The 19296-nt window shown below is 35.9% G+C and overlaps 1 protein-coding gene across 1 annotated transcript; it reads right to left on the bottom strand.

Moving 5' to 3' along the window:
* Window positions 1–15750: 15750 nt before the first annotated feature.
* On the bottom strand, window positions 15751–17753 carry LOC112288375 (uncharacterized). The gene is made up of 3 exons (XM_024532485.3): window positions 16969–17753; window positions 16554–16731; window positions 15751–16412 (listed from the first exon to the last, which is right to left on the bottom strand). The coding sequence occupies exons 1-3, from the start codon at window positions 17482–17484 to the stop codon at window positions 16219–16221; spliced, it is 888 nt and encodes a 295-aa protein (XP_024388253.1). The 5' UTR covers window positions 17485–17753; the 3' UTR covers window positions 15751–16218.
* Between the last annotated feature and the right edge of the window lie 1543 nt (window positions 17754–19296).

Raw genomic sequence — 19296 nt, 5'->3', positions numbered from 1 at the left:
GTTTATTTGTTTATCTTGAGGACCCCTGTTTGTGAGTGAGTGAGTGTGGATGTAACTTAAAGGTCTCCCAGGCAGTGTAGAGCTGATGCTGCCCCTCTTGCTCAAACATGTGGCCTTGCTTTATGCTACTATTATACTCCTTGGTTTTTTTAATTTTAATTCTTCTACTTCTAGTTCTTAGTATTATGTAGACTGCTACTGCTGCCCTGTTCATGAGATGCTTTGCTGCCAGCCTGAGTTTACCTACACTCACCCACTCACTCTCTGTTTTGTTTTTGTTTTTGTTGTGGGTTTTTCTGAGCAATGCCAAAGCCAGTAGTGCCAGTGTTGCTTTGCTTCCTCCCACTTTCTCCCCCACTCTGCCTCTGCCTCTGCTTCTTCTTCTGCTGCATATCCATCCCCTCCTTTGTGGGCTCAGCTCCTGCACCCACTCCCTTTGGGATATGAGACCAACACAGAAAAAAGGATCAATAAAATATCCATCCAGAATTGAACTGGGTTTGTCTGACAAAGCAGAGCAGAGCTATGTGGGGGGTGGGGGTTCCCCTCTTTCTTTTACTAGTAACTCCACTGGTGGGATATTGCCCATTGGGTCGTGAGCAGTGGCTGATCCTTTGTCGCTGTGTATGGCTGTACTCATCATAGAGAAATTAATTAAAAATTTAAACTAGGGACTAACTGGGGTGGATAGGTGGATGAATGGCAGACACAGCACATGTGACACATGCATAATGTCATTTTAACTGTCATTCATTCTGAACAACTCAATCATAAAATTCAATGCACCTCCATGAAAGGAATGGTTTCTCAATTTCACATGGTGTTAAGCACGTCTCAATAATAAAAATAAAATCTCAATATCAAAATAATTTCTTGGGTTTTCTTTTTAGTTTTTTCTTTTTAGTTTTTTTTTTTTTTTTTTTTTTCTTTTTTGGTCTACTGCTGTAAATTTTATTATTGTAACGTTGTGGATATTTGTATATAATATAATTGTTTTTTTTTTTTTTTTTTTTTTGTAACAATTCTATGTTCATATACATGGTCAATTGATTGAATTAATTAATTAGGTTTTTGGAAACAATGGACCCAGTTGGATTGTTGCCACACTTTGTGTGTATGTATACATATATAGACACAGTCATACATGAAAATCGAGGCTGTAGAATCCATGACAATCTTATGCAAGTTTAGAATGTATGTAGTATGTGTGTATCCATGTATAGATACGCCAATTTGAGCAAGTGAAAATATAGATATATATATATATATATATATAAGAGAAATCAGATGTGTTTAAATTATGAAGAATGCACGAGAATGCCTCCTGCTATGGCACTGGAAGCTCTGCTCTTGCATTAAAGTTTAACTTTTGAGGAGTGGCTGAGTTTTGTCGATTCTACTACTCAGCATGTAGGAAGAATCTAGAAGTCGCCGAGCCACTGTTCAAGTATAACAGTTAAAAAATTCCTGTTTAAATTCTTCCTACTTCACCTCGACATGAAGGATATTCAGTGACAACAGTGTCCAAATCCAGTGACGCCAGCTCCTGGGACGGAATGGAATGGAAGGGAATCATGCTCTCTGCAGCCCCCTTTCTTTCAACGGCACCACAGTACTACTCAGCCATTACGTCGTCAGGCCCGGCAGATACTCCACCACTGACTGCCCACTTGCTGGAACAGGGAAGGATTCTACACTGGAGATGCCCACGATCCAACGTGACTCCATCGCCCCACCTCCAGTCGTCTTTTTTGGAAACCTGAGTCTAATATCAGTGCTAGAGCTGCTGCACTCTTTTTAATGGCAGTTGCCGCAGGAACAGGAGGAAGAGGAAGAGGAGTTGCTGCAGGAACAGGAGGAAGAGGAAGAGGAAGAGGGGTAGGAGCAGTAGTAACAGCTGCAGCAGCAGGATCGATCATTTTTTCCCGCCAGGAGCAAACAATCCACATGATTCCGCTGAAGAGTATATGCCGCACATCTGTCCAGGTTTGAACCCACAGCAAAATGCTTCCATAGCAGCCAGTGGCGGAAGCTCACGCAGCCGCGTCGTTTACTCCCCCTGGTTTTAATGGCTACCTCATGTTCCCAGCGTCGACTGCATACGCTCTCTCTCTCTCTCTCTCTCTCTCTCTCTCTCGATTGAGAATCCCGTTGATTCCGAAGCATCGTTTACGATCAGCCCAAAAGGACAGAGGGAGAGGAGAATATTTCCTTGAATCTAAGTGCATGAAGTACGGAGGGGGGTAAAGGAGCCGCCGACCTGGAGAGAGGGGGAAAGAGCGAGAGAGACTGGTGCGTAACGAAGCAGTGAGATCATGAACCTAGTCCTCCTCCTCCCACCAGCGCCACTGGAGTAGTAATAGTAATAGTAGTACACAGCAAGCAAGCAATGTGCCGAAATAGGCAACAACACTCGCATGAGGGTAGGGGAGGGGAGTGAATAATGAGATTCTTCTTCTCATCCACTCGGCGACGACGAGACAACCCCATTGATTCCGCCAGCCAGCCAGCCAGCCACCACAGCAGAATGCGAGGGAGAGAGAGAGAGAGAGAGAGAGCGAGAGACCCTTCCCCCAACGCCCATGCTTGCTTGCTTGCTTTGCTTGCTCAATGGAATTCTGAGCACGATCTCGGGGCCAACCGGACATTCCTCCACGGAATGCCACCTCAGCTCCATTCCTTCCAGTGCTGACGTATTCGGATTCATTCGTATGTCCGTTCATCTCAGAATGGAAAACATCCATCCATCCATCCATCCATCCATCCATCCATCATAGGGAGCGGAATCCAGTGGTGGTGGCGCGCTCAATGATATGAGATGGACGGTGGGCTGGGCTGGGCTGGACTGGACCAGAGCGAGGGAGGGGGAGGATTCCAGTGCAAAATGGTTTGTGCGGAAAGGAAGGAAGGAAGGAAGGAGGGAAGTCTGCTCCCCCCCCCCCCCCAACCCAACCCAATCCTCCCCCTGGCACCAAGCAAGCAAGGGTTGGAATTATACCATTCATTCTCTGTCTCTGTCTGTCTCTCCATGCTTTCTGTTGTCCGGGTGTTACTCCCCCCCCTACTTACCTTCCTTACATGGGCTGCTACTGCTGCTATTGTCCTCACATACTGCTACACTACTCATCCATCCCTTCACACGTCACTCACTGGTGCACATCACTGGTTTATTTATTCAAAATCTTCCTCCACCCTGAGCTACTACTACTACCACCACTACAAGCAGCAGAAGCTATTTGTCAAGTGCATTTGCAGTCATTTGGGACTCTCCTGTGCTATCTGAGAGAGTTGCAGCCTAATTCTAATTTTTGCAAGTTCCAATCTTATTTCAAAACTGCCATGCTAGACAGAAAAAAGACAAAAAGAAAAACTGAATATAATGAAATTAACAAATGAAAACAATGGCTAAAACGCATCAAAGGAACTACTAACATAGTTCTTGATTAAGAATAAAGCTTGTTATCGAGTTCACAATATGAGAAAAAAAATTACAGTATTTGTGTACAACCTTAACAACATCAGGTTTTACATTAGAGTAGTGATCAAATAGATTAAAAAAACACACACCATCATAATATGAAATGTAGTATTTTAAATATGATTGGTAGTAAGGACGTATATATATATATATATATATATATATCATAAAGTTAATTTACTGTAAATATCTTAAATTAATACTTTCTACAAGCAATGACTATGTGAAGGTCGCATGCAGCATTGATATATACACAAACAGTTATACCTACTATTTCTTGTATTATGTATCAAATTACATTAAAACCACCTCTTAGATTTTTTAAAAATATTCACAGGAAATCTCCATCATTTATAATGCAAATCTCACTCTCCATTACTTCTTCCAAATATAAATATACCAAAAAAAATAGATACGAATATTTTGTTCCTGAAGTGCGGGATTCACAATCACATTCTGGGATAATGGCATCTCTCTTTAGGTTTCTAAATATAGGTGACAATCAAATACACCCCTCTAATGTGGCGTGAAAATTTTCAAAATCTTTAACCAATGAACGTAAATAAATATAGACTGGAGTATCTAGATGCCTCTTTTTAAAAATACACAATGTTGATACTTTATTGGGAAAGGAAAGGCTCTCACACTTGATGGCCCCAGCAATAACCAATAACCAGCACCCATCTCTTAATTGCAACATATCTTCTGGATTTTGTCAGCTGGAAGCACATCCTTTGCACTTCCTTCATCTTTCACTTTTTAGGGAGTGATTTTTCATTTGGGTTAGTGAGTTTTAAATATAAAAATTGAATAATTCTTGCATCCTTCGAATGAATGTAATTTAACAAAGAAAATTGAATGAAAGGAGATGTAACAATAGTTGAGATTGAACCTCCCCAAAAATAAATCTGTCCTCATTAAGAGGTGGGTGAGCATGGTGCTGAGTATTGCTGGGTTATTGTGAGGGGCAACTAAAAAATACATATTGTAATCAAGGTTGCAAATATAGTAGTCAAGTGTAGGATGGGTCCCAAATGATTGAATGGCCCATGTTGAATTCTCCTACACTACGGATGAAGTTTCCAAGTTTGTTGATTGTGTCACTGCCCAAGGGGTCAGAACGTTTACACTTGAATTAGTAGTTCCTTGTATGAAAGTGGAATGAGAATGAACTGAAATCTTGCGGCTTGAATGATTACATTCCTTGATTTTGAGGATGGAATCAGGTCATCTTGGACTGTACACAAATCCAATGTCCACTTCATTCTGTATTATCTGCATTTGGAGGGCTGTTTGTAAAGTTAAAAAACCTTTCAGTGAAGCCCAAATCATTTCATAAAATAAAAAATGTGTAAATTTGGAATGTGTTTGTTTTGAATCTGGCTTAAAGAGTATACTCCAGTAAAAATGTGTTGTAAAAAAGATTTGAAGGGCAAGTCATCATGCATGTTAAACTGCAAGCATGAAAGTGGAATTTTGTTGCTTTTTGATGGAACACAGACTTAGGAACTTGTAAAGTAACATTCAGTTTATCTCTTACTTAAAAAAAAAAACTAAAAAACTAAAAAACTAAAAATACACAAGAATTCTAAACTAACCTTCAGTTACACCCTCCTGTTCTATTTCTTACAGTTTGAACCAACTACCTATCCAGTTCTCAGAAAGACACCCATCCCCAAAATTGGCAGGCAAGAGATACAAAGCAAGAGACTGGATTGGATTTCCCAAGTCACAGGTCGCCAGATCAGCCCTAGTCTAAGGGCAGTGCTACACTCAAATAGCAGACCAAGGAATCATCCCATACCCTTCTGAGCATGAGAAGAAGCAGAAGAAGGAGAAGAAATGCATTTGTCCACTTCCCCCCTTCCTTCCCCCCTTCTTCCATTCCTCTTCCCCCCCCCCCCCCGTTTTATATATTTATTATTAGATAAAGTATTGCTTTATTTGTTTTTGTCTTCAGTGTTGGACTTGGCATTTGGGAAGGGTGTCAGTGTCTTCCTCTTTCCTTCCAAGAGTGCGTGAGGTTGAGTGGACCCCTTCTGAGCCTGAGTTGTAGTCATTGGTCTTGGCAGCACATGACACACTAACAAATGCATTGTAATATCTCTCACCTCTCATCACATCTTGTCTCATCCATCCAGTCCACCATTTGCCTTGGAACCTGCACTTCCACTTTTGTTTGTTTGTTTGTTTGCATGTATCTGTGCTTGTTTGTGTGCATGTTCTCTAATGATAGGAGTGGAGGGAGTGTGGGGGGTAGAGTGAGTGAGTGAACAAGATTGAGGGCAAGATTTGAGGTTGATTTCCACACACATTGTGGGTACATGTGTGATCTTTTTGGGGGTGCTTCTATTTTAGGAATTAGGGGAAATCATAATAAATGCATGGGTGAATGTATGAATACATCTTCATGCATCCATTTGTGTGCATCCACTGGGTTATGATGATGCAATCTGTGGTGAAGCAAGTGGGTTCAGTTTCATCATCCATGTGGCCATTTGACTAACTTCTTAAGTAACCTAACTATCTATTCATATTTATATATTTATATATGAACTTGTCTGGATGTGTGTGGACCTGCAGTGCAATAATGAAGTTCAGTTGATGGAGGTGCTTTTTGGGTTTTCAAGCACTATCTTTGTGAAGCTCCACCAGTTCATTTTGGATTCTTTTTCTTTCTTTTTTCTTTGTGAAATAGTGTCACTTCAGTTCCAGATGATTAAATTCTGATTGATCCATTTCTTTGTAGGATAAAACTCTTTTAAAGAGTGAAATACCATCAATAGATCTAAAGGTGAGAGTCGTTATGAATATAGCTATATTCTGAAGAAAACATCTGGATCAGTGATCCACTATCAGTAAATCAAAACTTTGTATTCAAATCAAAATTGAACTGATTGTTTTTGTGTTAAAGCATTATCTCTTAAGACTACCTTCCACATGAACTATGACCTAGAATGGTAAGAAACACTGAGGAGAAGCTGGGTTGCCATTAGAGACTCATATAGACCATTTAGAACTGTAGAATTTCATTAAATTGTTCTATAATCATGTATGTTAATACCACACTAAAACTAACAACCTGCAAATTTGTTTATTTTTTAAATGAAATAAAATAATAATCCTTACAGATTCATCAAGATATATCTAAAAACTATATATATATGTATATATATATCAACAGCTACTGAGATGTTGATTGACAATAATTAAAATGCAGATATTAGTTAAATGGTGATAATAATAATAAGAAGATGAATATTAAAAATATAATCTTGGTGAATATATAATCTTTTTAAAAAAAATTATTGAATAATCTTTATACATTCACTAAGATAATCATGCAATCATAATAATCGGATGAGTATTGAAAATACAAAAAAACTGCAAACATAAATATAAAAAAATAAAAAAAATAAAAATCCATAAACTTTTCATGTATTTATCTATGCTTTGAGTCTGATTGGCAGATTTTAAGACATTTTTACAATTGTAATAGTTTTGAGAAGCCACAATTGCACTCAAATCACCACAAAAGTTATTACCTGAGTAATACATGAATTCACAAGTTTCAACTGTAAAGTATCTTATCAAAATCCCTGTTTTCTAATTTCACAAGTAATGAGAAAATTGGTTTCAATAAAAAAATAAAGAGTCATGAGATAAAATCTACAAAATGAAATACCAAAATACTAGTACTAATACCAATAATAACACACCAACAAAAAGTTGAGAATATGGATAGCATTGCCTCCTTTCTCAAGATGCATCTTTTGCTTGGGAAGCTAAGATGCCGCTAATAAATAGGACAAAACAACTGTTACCCCCCCCCATAACTTGATATCCATTCAACCCAGTCACTAGAGCTGAACCCTCTCCCCCCGTTGAATTATTTCCCTCATTGGATGAATAACACGGAGGGATGACAGTATATCCCCCTCTCCCTATTTGCGTGGAAACGGATGAATGGTGGAACATCGCTACGAGGGGCCACAGCCTGTGTGTACGAATGGAGCGTGCCAGCAACGCTCCCACTATTCACACGATGGGGACGTGGCGGTCACAGCGTGGCAGACAGGCCACTTCGTAACGCGGGCCTACAAAGTAAATAGGAGAGGAAGGGGGCCCGTCCCCTCCAGGTGGGAACGCGGCTTCAAGAACAAGGTGCGCAACATGGCGAAGTGCCAGGAGGGCAGAGGCGGCATCATCATCACCATCATTAGCCATCCATCTGGGGTGATACGAGGGAGGTGGGGGGATCGAGTACAGGGTGACATGGCGAGAGGGGAGTGGTCCAGAGTGGAATGTATCCCCAGTGAATGATCTGATCTGGCACCTGGGGTGTGGGGTGTGGGTGTGGGAGGTGCCAGTTCTCACCCCCAGTCCCCTAGTTGTGAGGGTGCTCTGTGATTGGCAGCATGAGCGGGAGATCGTGGTGCATCTATTGAATGGCTGGAATGATGGACCAGGAAGGCCAGGACGAGGAATAGGAGGAGGGCCTACGTGGCCTACCTCCCCCTACCCTCCCTCCCCCCCGCCCGCTTCCTACCGACCTAGGGGTGTAGATTAGGGAAGGGGGTACTGCGGGGGGTATGGGTCAGGTGCTTCCATCGAATCCAAACCCGGTGACCGAGACTACCCCTACTTCCGCGTGGTGATTGGCACGTGCCAATTTAACCTCTAGCGTAGAGCCAGATATGGCTCATTTCTTCATGTGGTGGTGGGTGTTGTTATGACCCCCATTCCGGAGCCAGTTTGTTGACTTCTCCCTTTCGTTCCTGGAAACAAAATTATAAACAAATATATATATATATATATATATATATATATAATACCATGAAATAAACAGCACCGCCATGGCAAGTGGGTCGATTGACTGACTGCAAGTCATATTAAAATAGTATTTTTTTTTCTTATCATTCATCAAGAGCTTAGTCAGCTGCAGTGCAGTGAAGGGAGCTTAAAAGCCAAAGGCCCAAATGAGAAAGCTCTTAATGAGAAAAGACCAGGAGGGCTGGCACTTACCTCATTCTTCATATGGACTGGAAGTGATATATGAAATCTGGGGAGCAAAAAACCATTGTTTAGTTTATCTGGGTAAATACATGAAGTCCTCACTCACAAAACTCTTGGGTGGAATGCGTTTGTTTTAAGCAAACAAACCCGTAGTGTTGAGAGAGTTAGTATGTGTGTATTTTGTCAAAAATATTTTTCTGAAGCAAAAAAGAGTTTGGAAACAAATATATTTTGAATAACTAACAGGGTCTTCTGCACCCGTATGACAAGGGAACCCAGTCAGGTTTTTATTCAGGTCAGGACTTGAATAACTTTCCAAACCTTCACCATGGACTTAGAGGCACTTTACGTGTGTAAACATTTCAATTCAATCATTGTGTGTGTATATATATATATATATATATTTATTTAGATAGATAGATATATTTGAAGCCCTTATGGACTACTGGATTTAGTTTGGGCTTGTGTACTCGTCATAGTTTTGGAAAAGGCAAGGATGACAGAATCTTTGAGTTGAACCCTAGGACAATGAACACATGGAGTCCTGATTAATAACCCATTCAGAACCCTACACAAGTCTGGAAGGTCCGCAGGCTCCAATTAACAGAATCTGGCCACAACCAAAGCTCCCTGTGTACCTTCATAGTCAGAACTCTTTGGATATACCTCTCACTCACTTTATTTGTTTGTTTTTTTTTGTTTTGTTTTGTTTTTGTTTATTGTTTTTTTTTTTTCTTTCTTTTGTTTGTTTGGAAGATATGGAAATGAACGCTTTGCTAGTTTATTTATTTAATTATTAAATTTAAATGTGAAGAATTACAATACAAATATGAAACTATTGTTTCATTCATGGTTGTGGATTGTGATAAGAGATACAGACCTTGGGGGAGGGAGGGAGGGTGGAGAGTGGGAGAGAGTGAGAGAGAGAGAGAGAAAGAGAGCATAACATCTAATAGAGTTTCCTAAATTTCTCTGAAGGATCCTAAATTTTCATTTCTAATCTTGCTAATCTCTTACGATAATAGTGCTCTTTGGTAGTATTGTTTTTTTTGTTTTGTTTTTTTTTAAATATATTATTTATGATACTATTTCAAATTATATATTTGTTATTATATATTTATTTACATCTTAGTTCTTCATTTTAAGGTAGTGCATTTACAGGCTTCTTTTTATTAGTGTCAACAGTTTTTTCATGTCTATATTGTGGATGAGAATATCACCAAAAACAATGTATATTGTCTCTAATGTTAACAAATAGTCTATTTGAGCCCACTTGTTCCCAAATGTACATTTTTCTTTATTCCTACGCTCTTTAGACACATGGGGTGCTTTTGAAATTTGTGTAATACTGTTTGTTCTATGAATAAAATACAAAAGTCACACCTACATGTAATTTTGTTACTATTTATTTTTTCAAATATTAAGTACCATCTATTGCTACTAAATTGGTCAAATAAATAATTAAATAAATAAAAACTTATATATATATATATATATATGTATATATATATATATATATTAGTTTGAAATTTTGATTTTTATAAATATATTTTTTTATTTAAATAAAAGTAAAATTTCAAAATATCATCTTATATGGTTATACAAATTAGAGTAGCCAAAATGTGTTTATTTAGTACTGTCATATTTTTCTTTAAATTACATTCATGTAGTGTATAAAATTGTGTCTTTGAGCAAAGAATTAGGTTAAATCTAAGTCATTTAATTAGTCTAAAGAAGATTAAAGAATTTTTGAATGGTTTGTAGTCTTTACTATTCAAGTACTTTATAATAATGCTAAATATAATATTTTCTTGTCATTTTCTTAAAATCAATTAAAATTTTAATATGATCTTTATTTATTTATTATGTAATTTCATTAATATAAATACTAAAGTAATAATTATTTTTTGTTGCTAGATAAGTTGTTTGATTTAATTTTACTCCAATACATTTTATCAGGATAAACATAAATATAAGCTACCAAATAATATTTTTTTTATATACTTTTATCCATTTATTAGTACAAAGGAATTGTAATCTTTGCCAAAAAAATCCTACACCCAATAATTAAGAATTCAAAGCATAATAGTTTCTCAACATGTTTTTCATCTTTGATTTTTAAATCTTACATGACACATAATTCTCATGTTTTAAATTTTGGTATGACTATAAGTCTTTAGTGAATTTGATACTATTTATGTACTCTTTGACAATATAATGCTTAAAAATCTCTTCTTGAATTAGCTTTAATACTAATCATACCATAAAAAACAATCAAGGTATCTATATATATATATATATATATATATATATATTTGAGTTTTTAATATTTTCTTGTTTTCTAAAATTATCATATTCTCATCTATATTTGAAAATATTTTGCAAAGCCAAAAATATATTTAGTCATTTAATTTTCATTAAGATATCATCTATGTGTATTTCTTACTAATTAAATTAGGCTGCTTTTAAATTATAAAAGAGTGAATATACTAATTCTTTTCGGCTTAAGAACTTTCAGCATTTATCTAGTTGATGACATACATGAGAAAATAAGGTTTAAGCATTCATTAAATAATCATTATCTTGTCATATTTCAAAACTTACTTATTCTAAAGTAGTATTACTCAAACAGAGCTGCATATGAATTTATTGATTTATCCATAATACGCTTAATTCTACTAATACTTGTCAATCTATTGTAATGTACTCAGTCTTTATATTTAAATGTCAATTGATTTGTGCCAATCACTATAGAAGTTATATTCAAGATAACTAGTGTTTTTAAAAAAATTAAAGATTTGTTATTACTTTACAAAATAAGTTGATTGATGTTTTTGTACTGGCTTGTAAATAACCATTCATTTTTAAAAGTAGTATGTGCTCCTAAATGTATCCAAAGGCCATAGAAAATTTGATATTGGATTTGAGAATTTATTAAATAATATAAAACAAGTTAGAAATGAAGGGGCATCCTTGTCTTATTTGTCTTTTAATTTAAAAACAAAAAAATAATATTTTATTTATGTTTATATAGTTTTAAAACTATATATATATATATATATATTATTAAATGGGTTGATTGTATTCTAAAACCTGGAATTTTTATGGCCATGAAGGAAAAATGTCAAAACTTGTTGTCATGATTTTTCTTATGAAATTGAGCTTAAAGATGAGCAAATCTAGGAGTACCTAAATGCATCCCTATCTTCCTTGCCAAATCTTTACTAACAATCTTAAGTTTGTTTGCTACTTTCCTTACAATAATCTAAGTCTTGGCATGACTTGGTTTTAGGAATCCATTGAAAAAATTGAAATTTAAAACTCATTCTTAATAAGTACAAATATCTATGGTTGCCTTGTAAGGATGTAAGATTTGGATTTTTAATGACACTTCAGTTGAAGTTATACTATTCATAACAACAACTTCTATTGAATAATAAAAATAAATAAAATATAATTATTTTTTTTCTGCAAATTAGAAAATTATTACATTTTTAGTAAAAAGTAGATGGTATATTCTTTACAAAACCAACAAGCACTATAAACTTTTCCAAGATATAACATTTATATCTCTATACGGTAGCAAGGCATGTAGATATTACAAAGTGAGATGCCTTTTGCTAGAGTGTCGAGATTCCCTTCTACCACGCATGTTTATATACAACAATCTCTATTGTTTCATGATTTAGTTAAAATGAAGCCTTTTGGTGGCAAAAATCAAATTGTAACCTTAAATCTCATCAGGTTTCCATTCTACTCATAATCCCCTTGGTTTTTGTGTGAAGTACAACTGGCCAAAATACAATTATCTTGCAGAGATGGTGTTAAAATATCAAGTGTTGGAGACAATAAACCAATAGTTTCATTTCTGTGGAGAACTGGCCAAGTATTTTATTTTATTTTTCCGGTAAGTGAATAGGATAAGGAAGATCCATTCTAAACTTCTAACAAAGCATTGTATGCATTGGACTAGAAAGTCATACACAATCACCATTATTGCTAGAAGTGTCATATTTCCATTGATCATATTCTTCCTTCTTAAGAAAAGCTGAATCAACTAATGTAGAGTAACAAAAACTTCAAATAATGGCAACAAACATACATCACAATAATACTAATAAAATAAAAACAGTCCCTTAAAAAATAATTAAAGGAAATTGGGAGCATGTATAAGAAGGAATGAGTTTATTCTACAGTTTCGATGACCTCAGCATTGTGGCCACCAAACCCAAAAACTGACGTCACCGAGAGCTGCCAAAGGATCTCTTCTTCATTTCACTTTATTAACTATAAAAGTGATCACGTAAAACGTTACAGTTTTTTTTAGAAAAAGCAAAAGGCTAGAGGGAGTAGAGAGCGAAGGGCTAGCATTCTAATATAGAAGGGGGGGGTGGGAGGCCCCATGCACTTTAATTTCCTTTTATTATTATTATCATTAATATTATTTCCCTTTGAGCAGTGGCATATATGCCCTCGGGATTTTGTTTCCATTTTTAGCCTTGCCCCCTCCCCCCCATCACACTAACACACCCTTCTTTGTCTCTTGATCCCCATCTCCAGCCTCATTTTTCATCTATGGATGGATGGACGTAGTTGGAAGAATGATACCTCGTGCAAGCCGTGAGCCAGGTTTGGTGCCAAGCCACGGAGGTGTGGTAGGTTCCGAGGCTCCATCCCAAACCGCACCAGAGCCCGAAGCCAACACCATAGCTGCTGTGCCAAACCAACAGACATCATCAATTACATGTTTCATCCAATGATATCTGGATGGGGCGCGGCAGTCGTGATGTGCCTTTTCTGCTTCCCGTTTACTCTTGACTTTACCTTTTTTTTCGCTGAATAGAGTTACTTTATTGTTCAGTTTCTTAAAATCGCACGTTATTCGAAGTCTATAGAGTTTATGAAAGCTCTTCAATGCAGAATTGAACGTATGAAATAGAGTTCTGGTTGCAAATGTCATAGTTCTTCAACTGCAATTGGAAAGTACTTCAATTTATTAAGATTTATGTTGATGATGAACTTAAGATTTATTTTTAATTTTTAAAAATTTATTGCAGGCATAAATGATTTTCTTATCATATCTTATCATATATATATATACATATATATATATATATATATTCTTCTTTGAGGTTTTTATTATGAAAATTCTTCAATTACAAACACCTCCAGTTGTGTGATAAATATAAATTCTTATATGGTTTTGTTAAGTCTATGCTTGTGAACTTTCATGCAAACTGGCTTATTTTCTTAACAGTAATGAATTTCTAAGCCTCTGTAGTTTGAACGAATTGCAAATTTTTAAAATATAAACATGTATGTACACACACACACACACACACACACACATATATATATATATATATATATACAGAGAGAGAGAGAGAGAGAGAGAGAGAGAGAATGAAAATTGGTGCAGCAGCTAACCATTTTGATGATTATAGTTATGACACATTCATTTCTAATGAGTTATTTTAATTTATGAAGCGATCATTAAATTTCACTGATTGATTTTTAGAAAATAAAAAAGCTGGATAATCATTTTAAAATCCTTTTTGTAATTCAGAAATTTTTTATTTCTTTTGTAAACAAAGCATCATGTATAGAAAACCAATCTTATACCTTCATTTTATTAACAATTAATTTGGCTTTGAGTGTTTTGTTTTTAACATGATTTTACAGATGTTATATCTTCAATATTTTGGCTTCAAACTATATCTCTATAATATGAGAGGTATATGAGAGGTATCACCACTTTTAGTTTTTGTACTTGTTTTATTTGATAATTTAAGCTATTTTGTAGAAGGGACATTTTTCCTGTAATTTCAATTTGAAGTTTACGTTTTTACACAAATAAAGAGAATTATTTCAGAAAGACATTTAAATGTTGATATTTCAAAATGTTTAAATGTTTGCATGTATGTTTAGAGATCTACTTGTTGATAAAAATTATTACTGTCCATTGAAAATGGCTATTGAAAGAAATACTATTGTAAATGACCTGAGGTGTTTGTTTATAAAATCCACAGAATAAGAGAACGTGTATTATTTTTTTATTTAGTGAAATTTAGAGGTAAATTGCATGCATGGATGAAATAGAACATTTAATTAGTTGCAGCTCAGATTGACATACATACATACATACATACATACATACATACATACATACGCACATATATATAATAAAAATAAAAATAAGTATGTACGTTAATATAATGCATGAGCTATTACTTTTGTAATAAATTGAATTGTGATTTTGGGACAGAATTGAAATTTTGTATTTGCTGTAGTATTCTATGATACTATTCTATTTTGCAACGCATAATCATCATTTTCAACTTTTTTATCAAAGAAATTTTTGCTATAATTTAATTTTAATTTTATTTTTTATAAAAGCATTCATACATTGTTTTTTTTGAAGTTATGGTTACTTTTGTAGCAAACCTTTATTGTGCATGAAACATTGAGAATTGTGTGATGGTATTAATGTTGTACACTTGTATGCTTCTCCATAGCAATGATCAACATGGTTTACTTATTTACTTCCATAAAAAATTATCAAAACTGACATGTACACCACAAAATTAAACGAGCTATATTCATGTAATAATTTCATCTATTTTTCAGAAACGAAAAAATAAAACTCTCGAGAAGCAACCCACCCAATTTTCCACCCATATTCAAATGTGTGTAAATAAATAAATAAATAAATAAATAAATAACTAAATGAATGAATGAATTGTCAGTATCGATTCTACTTGAACTCTAAAAAGGAATGTGTTCTGTGTTGTCACAATGGACACACCTTCAAACTATTGGTTTGAAGTACGGGTTTTATTTTATTTATTTTTAATCACATCAAAGAACATGAACAAAAGAAGGAGAAACTGGTGACACTAGATGTCCACTACATGTACTCAAAACATGAATATTAAAGACAAATGAGTGAGTCCAACAGTATTGACAATGCCCCTTCAAAGCTCATATTTCATGACCTTGTTGCAGACAGTTCACGAGAAGCAACACTGTTGAGCTTCAATGCAAGTCCCATCTGAAACATCCCATATAGTTGATATCCTTCGAGTCAAATACGTTGTGCTTTAACGAGTCATTTGATAGATAGCCCTTATCTAGAGCATAAACATAGCTCATGTCCAAGTAAAGCTCAACATTAAGAAGGAATTGTTCTTCAGGTAAAAGTAAAGTGGAGAGACGAAGTGTCGATGATTCTGCTCATTCAATTTAGTAGGTGTGAGTAGTGTCAAGTTCGACAATGCTTGCATTTCATGTTCTGGGTGGGCGTGCTTCAAAATCAGACGCTGGTGGTGTAACATTTCTGCCACTCGTCAAGTGTGTGTAATTAAACCCCCGTGTGAGTAGTCACACCAGAAACGTTTGAAAGGCACGTCAATTAAGACCCAACTGTGTTTGATCAGCGGTGAAAGATATCCCAGAATGAAGTCAAGGGAGAGGTTGAATTAGTGCCTGCATGACGAACTATTCTTAATCTATTCCATATACAACTGAACTGTTACTGTTACCGGCATGGGGATCAGTTCCATTAGAACTTCTTACCACGCAAGGCTCCTACTCACTGCAGTGTTTGGTGGAACTCCATCGAACACGCGGCTAGAAATCTTATTCACAATCGAGCTTGGGCTGCTTCTGGATTGAGATTGCGGTGACCTAGCGTGATCTACAACTGGGTAAGATCTGACATTCTGCTAGGGTGTGGATGGAGTCGATGCGGCTGTGAATGGGGGAGTTGTGACTTGGGTGGTGGATTCCATGGATTCTGTGGATTCTGAGGATGTTGTGAATGCGCTGCTTGACCCACCTCCGCCACCTCCGCCTCCTATACCACCACCAGGGCAGTAGCCTATGCAGATTCCATCGCCTCCATCGCCTCCATCGCCTCCTGCAGATGACAGCAGAAGTGAGTCTCTGGTTTACTTTAAGTACAATCGTGTATAAATGAGCCGATTAGCATATTGTATGAAAGGAGATTGTCACAACGTTGCTGGTCCTTGGAAGGAAGAAGAGTTAGATGATCGCTCACCACCTCCGCCTCCACCACCTCCACCACCTTCTTCGCCGCCTTCACCAGGAACTTCCCCCCCTCTGCCTCCACCCCAACCTCCTCGCTCGCCACCACGACCTGGACCCGGTCTAAAGCGTCCTCCTCCCCCACCGCCGAATCCCCCACCCCCTCTTCCAAATCCGTTTAGGCTTCGCCCCTGCAGAAATAAAATGTGCTCTCGACGGTTCAAATTACAGAGAACAGATTCTTCACAATTCCGTGACCAAACAACTCATAGACAAGGTTGAGCTCCACACAGCGCGGGGTATGTATCAACCGAGATACAGGGCATGTTCGGGATCAGCAATCGGACTGTGGGGTGAGAATTCAAACGTCAAGTAACACTCCCCAATCAACAGCAATCACAGAGAAAACATGCACTAGCTGAATTTACCCGAACTCCGCGTCGATCAGAGACAACGCCATGATCCACTCCCAGCAAACGCCCAGCTCTCCCGTGAGGCTTCTGCTCCAGCGCCGGCAAAGCCTCGACCTCATCACCGAAACGGTTTGGAAACGGTTCCTGCAGGGAACTCGCAGTCACAGCAACAAAGAGCCACAGCACAGAAAAGATGTGAAGGGGCAGCATTCTGGGCAGCATTCTGGGAAGCATGATTGTGGATCCCTGAAAACAGGCCAAGCTTGAGCAAAATTGCATAAAGAGCTCAACTGCAGCACCGAGTCTGTGTGTGGGGGGGATGTGTGTGTGTATGTGTGGCAGATGTGTGTGTATGTCATGCACAGCCAGTGCCAGGAATGGTGCGATGACGAGGCTCTCCCTCAGCATGGAAACCATCAATCGTCTTGCTCCACTTGTCTGGAATCCCCTTGTGAGCTCCGAAGCATGATGCAAAGACGCGGTATTTAGTAACAATTTTGGTGCTTGTTTCACTGCCACTGTGTCTCGCATTAGGCAAGTTTTTCTTCCTTCTATTCATCTGATTCAGTCGATTCGTGTTACACAAGCGCACACACATTTCTATCTATATAGAAACAGAAGATAAGGAGACGGATGTACACACACGTAAGCATTGTAGAAATGCTAACAGTTAGTTCATGATGATAATGGTGTTCTACTGAGAATATTTGAGAGTTCGTGTTGTGTTTTGAATGGTTTTTATAGAACGTTGGAAACGAGAGATGTTGATTTATTTTTCACTCTGATGTAATAGAAGCGTTGTCATCGTTTTAGAATTGGACTGTGTATTTAAAATATTTAAATAAATGTAAAAAATTAAGAATCACACCATAAAAATTATTTAAAATTATTATTATATATATAAAAGAAAAAAGAAAAAAGAATATATATATATATATATATATATATATTTATAAAAAATTCCACCTCAACTACTTTAAAATAGCCATAATTCTTTATCTCCAAATTTATCATCACAAATATTGTCACATTACAAATTATCTTTTAAATTTCATTTATGCATGTTTTAGATATATCTATGGTATAATAGAGTCCGTCTGATAAAAACACTTCAGGATAAGAAGGCGGTTATAATTGTATTTTAATTGATTCTACAAACTCAATTGCAATTTTATACTTGTAACATACTTCAAATTTTTTTAAGAAAATTAAGAGTGAGAAGGAGGCTAGAATTGTCTTTTGAATGACCTGTGGAATTCTCTCTTGGTTTCAATGACTCCATTGGTGAAACACTTGATATTTAGGTGAGTTCCAAAGTAAAGCTTATGAGATCAAGTTGAAATTTAAAGGCACAATAATGCAAAAGTTCACCCTATGTTGGTAAATATATATAAACACATATATTTATGAGATTGTTAGCAATCATGTTCTTTTAGCATAATTTTCTATAAATATATTATAACTTTTTTCTTTAAAAAATAATCTTGAGATTTCTTGATTGATTTGTTTTTGAGGAGATAAAAAATAAACATTCATTTTTGGTTTTATTAAAGTAATTCTTTGAACTCTAAAATTTTGTGTGAGTATTTGTAACTTTTTTAAAAAAAATTGGATTGCATAAAAGTAAACCATAAAAATTAAAAAAAAAAAAAAAAAATCAACAAAAAGTCACTACTTAGGAAGTTCTTTTTAAATATTCATTGATTTTGTTTTAGACTTATTGGTTCAAGTGAGTGTGTGTATGTATGTATATATATATATATATATATATAAATGCAATATCTTCAAAGGTTTTTTTCTTAATCCAGAAAAATATATGTTACTGACCTTATATCATTGAAAAACCAATATTGGTGTGATCATTGCTCTAAAACATTTTGCTTAGTCATAAAGTATTAGGTCAATACATGAATATGCAAGTCATTTTATTTATTTATTTATTTATTTTTAACCACATGTTCAATGCCTAAAGCCATGATTACAAAGCTATAGAAGCAAAATCCCCCATACTGGTCAAATTTTATTCTTTCCCATTAAGGAGAAAACATTTTTCTAGCTTTAGTATAAAAAAACAGCAAACTCCGAATGCCCTGAGGAGCACCTTATAAATGTACCCAATTATTTATTACATGTATTTTCATCAAACTGTCTTGTATACAAAAAATGTCTCATTCATATATATATATATATATATATAGATCTAAATATGTAAACACATTTTTTGGTATCATCCACATTTCAAATTTTACTTCAAATATTTTATTGTCATGTGGGACTTTATATATTTACAAAATGAAATCCTTCGACACTATCTTGGATTTTATTATTAATGACAGCTACTTA

This window comes from Physcomitrium patens, chromosome 11, assembly GCF_059467195.1.
Source record: "Physcomitrium patens ecotype Gransden chromosome 11, ASM5946719v1, whole genome shotgun sequence".
Classification (NCBI taxonomy): Eukaryota; Viridiplantae; Streptophyta; class Bryopsida; order Funariales; family Funariaceae; genus Physcomitrium; species Physcomitrium patens.
Note: the sequence above shows the minus strand (reverse complement) of the source record. Positions and strands in the feature narration are given on the sequence as shown.